The sequence below is a fragment of the Erythrolamprus reginae genome, chromosome 9 (assembly GCF_031021105.1).
Source record: "Erythrolamprus reginae isolate rEryReg1 chromosome 9, rEryReg1.hap1, whole genome shotgun sequence".
NCBI lineage: Eukaryota > Metazoa > Chordata > Lepidosauria > Squamata > Dipsadidae > Erythrolamprus > Erythrolamprus reginae.
Window position 1 is genome coordinate 55,047,941 of NC_091958.1, and position 12,554 is coordinate 55,060,494.

The 12,554-nt window shown below is 43.8% G+C and overlaps 1 protein-coding gene across 2 annotated transcripts in view; it reads left to right on the forward strand.

Annotated features, from left to right (window-relative positions):
- The first annotated feature begins 633 nt into the window (after positions 1-633).
- LOC139172354 (mitotic spindle assembly checkpoint protein MAD1-like) overlaps positions 634-12,554 on the forward strand; it is a 45,207-nt gene continuing 33,286 nt past the window's right edge. For both annotated transcript variants that reach the window (XM_070761392.1, XM_070761391.1), the window contains exons 1-3: positions 634-710; positions 4,481-4,640; positions 7,488-7,628. In XM_070761392.1, coding sequence (XP_070617493.1) covers positions 688-710; positions 4,481-4,640; positions 7,488-7,628 — 324 coding nt within the window. In that variant the 5' untranslated portion in view covers positions 634-687. The remainder of the gene's footprint in view (positions 711-4,480; positions 4,641-7,487; positions 7,629-12,554) is intronic.

The following is a 12,554-nucleotide window of genomic DNA, read 5'->3' on the forward strand; positions in this document are numbered from 1 at the left end:
AATAAATAAATAAATACGATATAAAAGTAACATAAAACAGTATACCACGTAAAGCAACACAAGCATTATAAAAAAATAGTAAAACAATATAAAATATCATCGGACTGTATCAAACCGATCAGCAATTTAAAAAAACAAAAGTTTTTTTTTCAAACAGCAATGATGACGCAAAAGTAGAAGAAGGAAATTGTATAAATTTCCATGTCCGCCTTTTAATAGGCAGGTTTAATAATTGGATTATTAATTAAAATGATTTAATAGGCAGATTTAATAATGAATGTATTTATTATTAATTAAAACAATTAAATAGGCAGAATTAATGACGAATTTATTAATTATTAAAATAATTTAATAGGCAGATTTAATAATTCATGTTTAATAATTTTTTTTAATGAAAAGCCTAAAAACTCAAGGATGCAAGTTTGAATATTCTCTTTCCTCCAAACAAGACTTTTTTTTACTTTTTGGGAGAAATACCATCCTCGGCCACAAGGGCGCGCCGCCACCTTCTTTTGATTTCCGAGCACTGCGACCGCAAGCCAAGCGAAGCAGCCCGGGAAGCGAAGGCGCGCAGCGGAAAGAGCGCGCTTCTCGCCCGAGATGCGGGGGGGGGGGGAAAGCAAAATCTCGCGGGAGCTGGGCGGCCAACTCTCGCGGCGCCGAGGGAGGGCGGGAGAGCGAGCCGAGATGGCCATGGCCGATTGGGGAGGGTGAGTGCGCGCGAGCGAGCGAATCCGGGGAGGGAGGGGGGCGAGTCACGTGGTTCCCGCGCGGGCGGAGCGGCAGAGGGCGGGCGGGCGGCGTCCGGGGCGGAGGGGTGTCGTCTGATCGCCTCAGGGACCCGAATTTCGGGGTTCGCGGGCGGGTTCAGGGGCTTCTCCTCCTCCGCCGTCGGGGTTCCCTCGAGCAGGAGAGCGAGGTCCCCGGACTCCCGTCGTCCCACAACGGCTGCTTCCTCGGTTGGTGTGCTGAGGGTGCTCCTGGGCATGTACAGAGTGCCCGACCGCAGTCGGAGAGCAGGCGCCTCCCCCCTCTATCTCCGATTATTTTTAGCAGGAGGGCTGACCCCATTCCAAGTTTTGCTTGGAGACACAACCACACACACCACTTTGGGCAGAAAAGATAAATTATTATTTTTATTTATTATTTATTAAATTAAATTTATATGCTGCCGCCCCTCTCCAAAGACTCGGGGCGGCTTGCAACATATAAAAACAGTATATCAAGATAAGATTAATTAAAATGAATTAAAATTAAGAATTGCATTTAAAAAACTTAAAATAGCCTATTAGCATACACACATGTCCATTCAAACAAGCCCACTGTACATTCGTTGCCCAGGGGGTTCGAATCTAATGACACTAATGAAATTGGGATGAAGATGAACCCATAGATCACATTGCTTTTCCAGTTTTCTTAGCTGGAATTGCCTGGATGAAATAAATGGGGGAGCATAGGAAAAGCCATGCAAAAATAAATAAATAAACAAAAACAAAGTTGTATCAAAAGGACTACAAAACCCTCCAGGAGGGTCAATGTGCAGGCAGGGGATGATGGGTTTGAAAGCCCAGGTTTGAGCCGGTCTCAGGATAGGGAAGGTGCCCCTGACTGGCCTTTGGTGGATTCAATAATAGAATTCTTTCAATAATAGAATTCTTTATTCTTTATTGACCAAGTGTGATTGCAACACACAAGGTTCATTGTTGTTCCTTTGCAAGTTGTGTGTTATGATTTTGCTTCTGTTGTTGCCTATTTATTTATTCATGCATGCAACACTTGGTTCCTTTTGTTTCCATTTGGGACATTGCGATTGTGATTGTTGTTCCCAAACTGATCCAAGTGGAAAACGAAAAAAGGCAAGTGTTGCAAAAAAAGAGGCAAAAGTCATCAACACAACCTGCAGAGGAGCAAGGAAGGAAGCAAACACAAAATGTAAATAGGAAATATTTTTAATTGCTTTTACAGCCCTCTCTAAGAGGTTTACAGAATCCGCCTATTGCCTCCCAACAATCTGGGTCCACATTTTACCCACCTTGGAAGGATGGATGGATGGAAGGAAGGAAGGAAGGAAAGGAAAGAAGGAAGGAATAGCAATAGCATTTAGACAAGGGGTGGGCAATTAATTTTGCCATAGGGCCACAGGAGAAATTGGGATGGTTTTAGAGGGCCGGACTAATACAATTAACTCAGTTCTACCCGATACTATATATTATTGGGTAGAACTGAGTTAATTATATTATAAATATAAATATAATAATTCCCTCAACACTGTCAGACTTTCTACTAAATCTGCACTTCTATTCTACTAGTTTTTCTCATCATTCCTATCACCCATTTCCTCCCATGTTGACTGTATGACTGTAACTTGTTGCTTGTATCCTAAGATTTTTATTAATATTGCTTCTTCATTGCTTATTTGACCCCTATGACAATCATTAAGTGTCGTACCATATGATTCTTGACAAATGTATATTTTATTTTATGTACGCTGAGAGCATCTGCACCAAAGACAAAATTCCTTGTGTGTCCAATCACACTTGGCCAATAAAATTCTATTCTATATATATTCTCGGGCCGCATTTTGCCCAGGTCTGATTTAGACTTATTTACTGCTTCCTAGTGCTTTTACAACACTCTCTAAGCAGTTTACAGAATTAGCCTCTTGCCCCCAACAATCTGGGTCTTCATTTTATCCACCAAGGAAGGAAGGAAGGAAGGAAAAGGAAGGAAGGAAGGAAGGAATAGCATTTAGACTTATCTACTGCTTCACAGTGCTTTTACAGCCCTCTCTAAGCGGTTTACAAAATCAGCCTATCGCCTCCAACAATCTGGGTCCTCATTTGATCCACCTCAGAAGGATGGAAGGCTGAGTCAACCTTGAGCCGGTGGTGAGATTTGAACTGCTGAACTACAGCTAGAGATCTCCAGACAGCAGTAAAATTGGTGTGCTCTGAGCTTGACTATTTTCTTGCAGACATCTCACCACTCAACTAGGTAACGCCATCAGAGATAGAAGGGAGTGTGGTTTTGTGCAGAGTTGGGAGAGGATTGGAGTCCTTATTGCTATCTGAGCTTCGGTGTTTTCTTGTAGGCATTTCAACTAGGTAACAATGCAGCCATGAGAGCAGTCATGGGCCTCCCTAGACATGCCCATATTTCTCCAACACTCGCAGTCTGCATTGGTTGCCGATTGGTTTCCAGACACAATTCAAAGTGTTGGTGATGGCCTACAAAGCCCTGCATGGCATCAGACCAGATTACTTGCGGGACCGCCTTCTGCCGCATGAGTCCCACCGACTGGTTAGGTCCCACAGAGTTGGTCTTCTCCAGGTCCAGTCGAGTAGACAATGTCGCTTGGTGGGGCCTAGGGGAAGAGCCTTCTCTGTGGCGGCCCCGGCCCTTTGAAATCAGCTCCCACTGATTTCACACTGCCCCCATACTCCTTTCCTTCCGTAAGAGTCTTAAGACTCATTTATGCCACCAGGCTTGGGGCTACTAGATCTCAGCCCCCTGGCCAATAAAATGAGATATATGTTGTGTGATTGAACTGATATGATTGTTTTTAAATATTGGATTTTTAGATTGTAACTTTAAATTTAATTAGATTTGTATTGTTATATTATGTGCTGTGAGCCGCCCCGAGTCCTTGGAGAAGGACAGCATGCAGGTCAGATAGATAGATAGATAGATAGATAGATAGATAGATAGATAGATAGATAGATAGAGATGATAGATAGATAGATAGATAGATAGATAGATATAGATGATAGATAGATAGATGATAGATAGATAGATAGATACAGATGATAGATAGATAGATGATAGATACGGTAGATAGATAGATAGATACAGATGATATAGATGATAGATAGATGATAGTTAGATAGATAGATAGATAGATAGATAGATAGATAGATAGATAGATGAGGGAGAGACGATAGATAGATGAGGGAGAGATTATAGATAGATGAGGGAGAGATTATAGATAGATGAGGGAGAGATGATAAATAGATAGATAGATAGATAGATAGAGATGATAGATAGATAGATAGAGATGATAGATAGACAGACAGACAGGCATACATAGATAGACAGGCAGACAGACAGACAGACAGATAGATAGGCAGACAGACAGACATCCAGCTATATTTGATTTCTTAGTTCAGCCCTGAGCTGCAAATAATTCTTTTTTTGACGGCAACAAATATATTTTGTTTTTAGTTGTTTTTTATTATTGGATTGTACATGTTGTGTTTATTATTGTTGTTAGCCCCCCCGAGTCTACGGAGAGGGGCGGCATACAAATCCAATAAATTATTATTATTATTATTATATTAGTCATTTTCTCTCTAATCGAAGAAGTCAGCTTTAATTTTTTTTTAACCTGATTTGAAGGGTTACAGTTTGGGATGCGTTAAATTGTGCGCGAAGAAGAATATTCTTAATTTTAAAATTATGTTTTTAATTGTTTGAACGGTAGAACTCAGATGCAGATGGAGGAGGCCGAGGGCAACACCACCGTCTTCTCCATCCTGAAGTCGTACAACAAGTTCATGTCCCTTTCGATGGAGGAATCGTCTATCCAAGACGCCCCACAGTCGTCTCCAGGAACACTCCAGACACACTACCAGCAAATGATGGTGAGGCAGCGCTCCTCAGTGGTCACACTTGGCAAGGAAACTGGTCACCTAATCATAGAGGCATAGAAGATTGACAGCAGAAAAAGACCTCCTGGTCCATTTCGTCTGCCATTACAGTGATCCCCCGGTTATTGCGTCCCCGACCATTGCGAACAGGGTAATTTGCGATTTTTGAACCCGGAAGTCAAAACACCATCTGCGCATGCGTGCCCTTTTTTTCTATGGGCACGCATGCGTAGATGGCGCCGGGCAGATCAGCTGCTGGGCGGCTTCCCTGGGTCTTCCCCCTCTTGCTGGCGGGAGGGCGAAGCCCCCCCCAGCACCCGCTCGCCCGCCCTTTGCCCGGGAAGTTCGCCAGGAGTCAGCGGAGAACGGCGCGCCTGTTTTAAAACGATCGGAGCCGGCCTGGGGGGGCTTTCCAGCAACCCCCGAGCCCCCAACCCGGGCTCGGGGGTTGCTGGAAAGCCCCCCCAAGCCGGCTGCGACGTTTTAAAACGCGCGCCGCTTCGCAGCTGTCTCCTGAAGCCGAACGCTAACTTCCGCGTTCGGCTTCAGGAGACAGCTGCGAAGCGGCGCGGGTGTTTTAAAACGTCACCGCCGACATGGGGGGCTCACTAGCACCCCCCCAAACCCGGGTTGGGGGTTCGGGGGGGTGCTAGCGAGGCCCCCATGTCGGCGGCGACGTATTAAAACACCCGCGCCGCTTTCCAATGACTTCGGGACTCATTGGAAAGCGGCGCAGGTGTTTTAAAACGTCGCCGCCGACATGGGGGGCTCGCTAGCACCCCCTGAACCCCCAACCCAGGTTAGGGGGGGTGCTAGCGAGCCCCCCATGTCGGCGGCGACGTTTTAAAACACCCGCGCCGCCCCCAATCTTCGGCTCCTCGCTAGCGCTGCGGAAATAAAAACACCATCTGCACATGCGCAGATGGTGTTTTTACTTCCGCAGCGCTACTTCGCGAAAACCCGCTCGTTGCGGGGGGTCCTGGAACGGAACCCTCGCAACGATCGGGGGATCACTGTATACTATTTCCTGTATTTTATCTTAGGATGGATATATGTTTATCCCCGGCATGTTTAAATTCAGTTCCTGTGAATTGACCAACCACGTCTGCTGGAAGTTGGTTCCAAGCATCTACTACTCTTTCAGTCAAATAATATTTTCTCCCGTTGCTTCTGCTCTTTCCCCCAACTAACCTCAGATTGTGGCCCCTTGTTCTTGTCTTCACTTTCTTATGAAAAATTGGAAAAGGCAGGGAGAAGCCTCAGTGGGGCCTCCCTAGGAATCTCCTGGGAGGAAACAGGGCTGGAAAAGGTGGGGAGAAGCCTCCGTGGGGCCTCTCTAGGAATCTCCTGTGAGGAAACAGCGCCGGAAAAGGCGGGGAGAAGCCTCCGTGGGGCCTCTCTAGGAATCTCCTGTGAGGAAACAGGGCTGGAAAAGGTGGGGAGAAGCCTCCGTGGGGCCTCTCTAGGAATCTCCATGGAGGAAACAGGGCCTCCACCCTCCCTGTTGTTTCCCCAATCGCATACATTACAGTGGTACCTCGAGATACGAGTTTAATTCGTTCCGGACCTGGGCTCTTAAGTCGAGCAGCTCTTATCTCGAACGACTTTTCCCCATAGGAATTAATGTAAATAATTTTAATTGGTTCCAGCCCTCAAAAAACTCACAAAGTTAGTCTAAATTATGCAGAAAGACATGTTTTTAATGAAGAAATGTACATGTACATATAAATGAATAATGAAGTTTCTTTCACTTAACTTATAAACTTTCTTAAACTTTTAAATTTACATATGTTCAACTTCTCTGCCACCCAATCCTGTAGGACAGAGGTCCCCAACCCTTTTCGCACCAGGGACCGGCTTTAAGCGATCAAGAGAGGAATGGGTGAATGAATGGACGGAGGGTGGGAAGGAAGGAAGGAAAGAGGGAAGGGACAGGAACAGAGGAAGGAAGCAAGGAAACTTATGAAAGGGGAGAGTAAGAGAGGAATGAGTGAAGGGAGGGAGGGAAGAAGGTGGGAAGGAGAAAGAAAAGAAGAAATAGAGGAAGGGAAGGTAAAAGAGAGAAAGAAAAAGAGCAAGAAAGAAAGAAAGAAAGAAAGAAAGAAAGAAAGAAAGAAAGGGGGAAGGGACAGGAACAGAGGAAGGAAGCAAGGAAACTTATGAAAGGGGAGAGTAAGAGAGGAATGAGTGAAGGTAGGGAGGGAGGGAAGAAGGTGGGAAGGAGAAAGAAAAGAAGAAATAGAGGAAGGGAAGGTAAAAGAGAGAAAGAAAAAGAGCAAGAAAGAAAGCTGCAAGCCCCCCCCCGAGCCCCCCAGGCCGGCTGCAACCTTTTAAAACACGCGCGCCGCTTCGCAGCTGTCTCCTGAAGCCGAACGCGGAAGTTAGCGTTTGGCTTCAGGAGACAGCTCCTTGGCGCTTGTATCTCGAATTTGGGCTTGTAAGTAGAACAAAAATATCTCTCCCCTCCCAGCTCTTATCTCGAGTTGCTCTTAAGTAGAGCAGCTCTTATGTCGGGGTTCCACTGTATTTGCTTTTCCATTGATTTCTATGGGAAAAATTGCTTCTTACAAACTTTTCTACTTAAGAACCTGGTCACGGAACAAATTAAGTTCGTAAGTAGAGGGACCACTGTAGTTGTGATTTGGTCCATATCCTGGCAGAGAATAATCTCTACGGGTGAGTCAGGGTGGGTGGGTGGGTGGAAAGCGCTTTTAAAATACTATAGATAACTCCAAGCCCTCCCACCCCACCCTCCTTCCAGAGACAGGCACGGCAAACCTCCTTCCATAGCTTCATTCGGATTACTGTTTGGTCTCTTTTCCCTTTCGGCACCGGTATCAGCTGGAAGAGCAGGCCGGGCAAATCCATTCGGGCGCCCGGCTTTTGCAGATGGAACGAGAGAAGATGCAGATGGAATTAAGTCACAAAAGGGCTCGGATTGAACTCGAGAAGGCAGCCAACCTGAACGCCAATAAATTTGAGGTGAGCTGGGGGGCCACATGAAGGGGGGGGGGGTGTTTCTCCATTGCCCTGACGGATTTGTAACCTGACTTGTTTGAGTAGTTTGTTCTGTCGCTTTGGGTCTCATTTCTTCCCAATCGTGCCAAGCATGGAATTTGCTTTTTTTTAATTTTACTGCTGCTGCGCACTGGGTTGGCATCTTCATTGAGCTGTCCACCAAAACCCAAGATCCCTTTCTTGGGTTGTCTCAAAGCTGGGTCCCTATCAGTTGGTAGTTATAATTGGGGTTCTTTGCCCCGATATGCACAACTTAGGCTAAAATGTACTTGCCACTTCGTTGCCTAGCTCCCGACAAATGGAAGTGGTTTTGAGGTCTAACCTTAATTAAAGAGCTTCTGAGGATTTTTTTTAAAAAAATATTTATTAATTTTACAAAATAAAAGATACAGCTTGATGGTCTTTTGCAGATCATGACCCGTTTCCATTACAATTCTTATTTACAATTCATTATGCAATGCATTCAATTCAGTAGAGTAAAGATAGCAAGCAAGCAAGAAAAAAGAAATATATATTTATATGTATATGTATGTACAGTATGTAGAAACATAGAAGACTGAGGGCAGAAAAAGACCTCTTGGTCCATCTAGTCTGCCCTTATACTATTTCCTGTATTTTATCTTAGGATGGATATATGTTTATCCCAGGCATGTTTAAATTCAGTTACTGTGGATTTACCAACCACGTCTGCTGGAAGTTTGTTCCAAGGATCTACTACTCTTTCAGTAAAATAATATTTTTTCATGTTGCTTTTGATCTTTCCCCCAACTAACTTCAGATTGTGCCCCCTTGTTCTTGTGTTCACTTTCCTATTAAAAACACTTCCCTCCTGAACCTTATTTAACCCTTTGACGTATTTAAATGTTTCGATCATGTCCCCCCTTTTCCTTCTGTCCTCCAGAGTTCATGAAGTCTTTCCTGATATGTTTTATGCTTAAGACCTTCCACCATTCTTGTAGCCCGTCTTTGGACCCGTTCAATTTTGTCAATATCTTTTTGTAGGTGAGGTCTCCAGAACTGAACACAGTATTATTCCAAATGTGGTCTCAGCAGCACTCTATATAGCGGGATCACAATCTCCCTCTTCCTGCTTGTTATACCTCTAGCTATGCAGCCAAGCATCCTACTTGCTTTTCCTACCACCCGACCACACTGCTCACCCATTTTGAGACTGTCAGACATCACTACCCCTAATCCTTCTCTTCTGAAGTTTTTGCTAACACAGAACTGCCAATACAACACTCAGATTGAGGATTCCTTTTCCCCAAGTGCATTATTTTACATTTGGAAACATTAAATTGCAGTTTCCATTGCTTTGACCATTTATCTAGTAAAGCTAAATCATTTACCATATTACAGACCCCTCCAGGAATATCAACCCTATTGCACACTTTGTATGTATGTATGTATATGTATTTGTAATAAATAGGACAGAATAGTAGAAATATGTGAAGGTATCAATAAATCAAACAGGTAAGCAGATAGATTCGCACATGAATAATTATTTCATCTGTAACTATTGCCCAAATCAGTACTATGTGTATATCTGTTTCTATGTTCTCATTGTATCATTCTGTCCTATTTCAATCCTGGATCCATCTGTACCAATTGTTCCATATCTTATTAGATTCTTTATCCTTTGCTCCCTTAAATTCATCAGTCATTTCGTCCATCTCTACACATTTATATATTTTCTCAATAATGTTATTTTCCGATGGGATAGAATAGAATAGAATAGAATAGAATTTTATTGGCCAAGTGTGATTGGACACACAAGGAATTTGTCTTGGTGCAGATGCTCTCAGCGTACATAAAATAAAATATACATTTGTCAAGAATCATGTGGTACAACACAATGATTGTCATAGGGGTCAAATAAGCAATGAAGAAGCAATATTAATAAAAATCTTAGGATATTAGCAACAAGTTACAGTCATACAGTCAACATGGGAGGAAATGGGTGAAAGGAATGATGAGAAAAACTAGTAGAATAGAAGTGCATATTTAGTAGAAAGTCTGACAATGTTGAGGGAATTATTTGTTTAGTAGAGTGATGGCGTTCGGAAAAAAACTGTTCTTGTGTCTAGTTGTCTTGGTGTGCAGTGCTCTGTAGCAACGTTTTGAGGGTAGGAGTTGAAACAGTTTATGTCCAGGATGAGAGGGGTCAGTAAATATTTTCCCCGCCCTCTTTTTGACTCGTGATCTTGTCCCTTTTCCACATTTGAGCATGTGATGTTCTGGCTGCTGTTATTATATGTGTCATTAGTTGGAGAGTTTGCTCAGAGTATTTTCTACTCCAGATTTTAAGAGCTTCCGAGGATTATTCTGCCCTTACTTCAACTCCTGCCCAGTCGTGGAGACCCTTAAAATGCTGCTACCAAGGGGGGACCCTCCCCCCCCCCAAAAGGAAGGCCTCTATTCCAGCCATCTGGCAATTGCCTGGCTTGAGATGGCGGGTGTTGAGGAATCCTATGGAACCTGAAACTGGTTTGCATAATCCTTGTTTAGCATGCAAATCCGTGGCTTGTTTTACTTTGATCAGCAGAGCAAATCAGCTACGCGCTTCCTCCATTCAATGCTAATCGATTCTCGTTGGGAGGAAATAAATCAGACATGGCGATAGGGTGGGTGGGAGGGAGGGTAGCTGGGATGATAATACAGTAAGTGAAATATAAGCCAATAGAAACAGTAAAACCCCAATTAAGTTAAAAACTATGCCGTCGTATGGACATACACACCAAGCAAATCAGAATTTGGCCAGGACTCAAAACATGGGTCAGGTTAGATTACATGCCGCCATATCGACTTCCTCGATTAACCCCAGAGAAGAAAGAGAGGGAGGGAGGGAGAGATCTTGGTCATCCACCAATAGCTTTCTCCTGCACAAGTCCCACCAGGAACCCCACTTCTTGAAGCAGTGATGGTCCCACTCTGAGTTCTGACCCACCCACTGGAAAAGGTGCAAAAAAAGGGCAACAAGAATGATCGAGGAAATGGAGCCCCTCCCTTATGAAACCAGGTTGCAACGCCTTGGTCTCTTCAGCCTTGAAAGACGGCGTTTAAGGGTTGACTTGATTGAAGTGTATAAAATCATGCATGGGATAGAAAAGGTGGATGGAGAAAAATTATTTTCTCTGTCATTCAATACTAGGATGAGGGGCCCCTCGCTAAAGCTCATAGGTAAGAAAGCAAGGACAAATAAAGGGAAATATTTCTTCACCCAGAGGCTCATTGGTTGATGGGATTCCCTTCCAGAAGAGGTCGTGAGGAGAGCTTCAAGGCAGGATTAGACAGATTCATGGATGCCAAGTGTATCCATGGTGGTTATTGAAACATGTCCAAGTGCTGCCTCTATGTTGGTTGAGGCAGGCAGGGTTCCCTTGAGTACCATTTGTTGGGAGTCCAGGGAAAGGGAGGGTCTTGCCTTCTCTTTCTGCTCAAGATCCCCATGGACAATTGGGGGGCCACTGTGGGACACAGAATGCTGGACTCGATGGGCTTTGGCCCGATTCAGCAGGGCTCTTCTTATGGTCTTATGGCCTGCAGGCCTGCCAGCAAAGCCAGGTCTTTTAAGGCTTTTTGGAAGACCAGTAGGGTGGGAGCTGTATGGACCCTGGGGGGGGGGGGGGCTGGGGGGGTTAGTTGGCTTCAAAGGGCTGTTCCAAATTTTTTCCCCCTATTTACATCTTTGAAATTTTGGTGCATCTTATACACTGGTGCGTCTTATAGTCCTAAAAATATGGTAATTATTCAAAAATAATTGGGAGTTGGGCGACATGTAAGTCCAAATAAAGAAGGAAGGAAGGAAGGAAGGAAGGAAGGAAGGAAGGAAGGAGAAATAAATAGATATTGAACTATCTCATCTTTAGTTGAGAAAGTAAGGGGATGGAAGGAGGGTACACGGGAAGGAAGGAAGGAAAGAAGGAAGGAGAAAAAAATAGATATTGAACAATCTCATCTTTAGTTGAGAAAGAAAGAGGATGGAAGGAAGGTACAAGGGAAGGAAGGAAGGAAGGAAGGAATAGATATTGAACAATCTCTCATCTTTAGTTGAGAAAGAAAGAGGATGGAAGGAAGGTACAAGGGAAGGAAGGAAGGAAGGAAGGAAGAAATAGATATTGAACAATCTCTCATCTTTAGTTGAGAAAGAAAGAGGATGGAAGGAAGGTACAAGGGAAGGAAGGAAGGAAGGAATAGATATTGAACAATCTCTCATCTTTAGTTGAGAAAGAAAGAGGATGGAAGGAAGGTACAAGGGAAGGAAGGAAGGAAGGAAGGAATAGATATTGAACAATCTCTCATCTTTAGTTGAGAAAGTAAGAGGATGGAAGGAAGGTACAAGGGAAGGAAGGAAGGAAGGAAGAAATAGATATTGAACAATCTCTCATCTTTAGTTGAGAAAGAAAGAGGATGGAAGGAAGGTACAAGGGAAGGAAGGAAGGAAGGAATAGATATTGAACAATCTCTCATCTTTAGTTGAGAAAGAAAGAGGATGAAAGGAAGGTACAAGGGAAGGAAGGAAGGAAGGAATAGATATTGAACAATCTCTCATCTTTAGTTGAGAAAGTAAGAGGATGGAAGGAAGGTACAAGGGAAGGAAGGAAGGAAGGAAGGAAGAAATAGATATTGAACAATCTCTCATCTTTAGTTGAGAAAGAAAGAGGATGGAAGGAAGGTACAAGGAAAGGAAGGAAGGAAGGAAACCATTGTAAAACAGAAGCTCTCAGCTAGAAGGACTTCATTCGAAATGCAGTCTACTCAACTACAAAATGCCACAGTTTGAAATGAGATTAGAACATTGGAGAAACGGAAGACTGAAATGTCCTGTGGGCGATTTTTTTCTTTTGGGGGGGGGGGGGGGTAGATATAGAAGGAAAATTGGCCTAAATG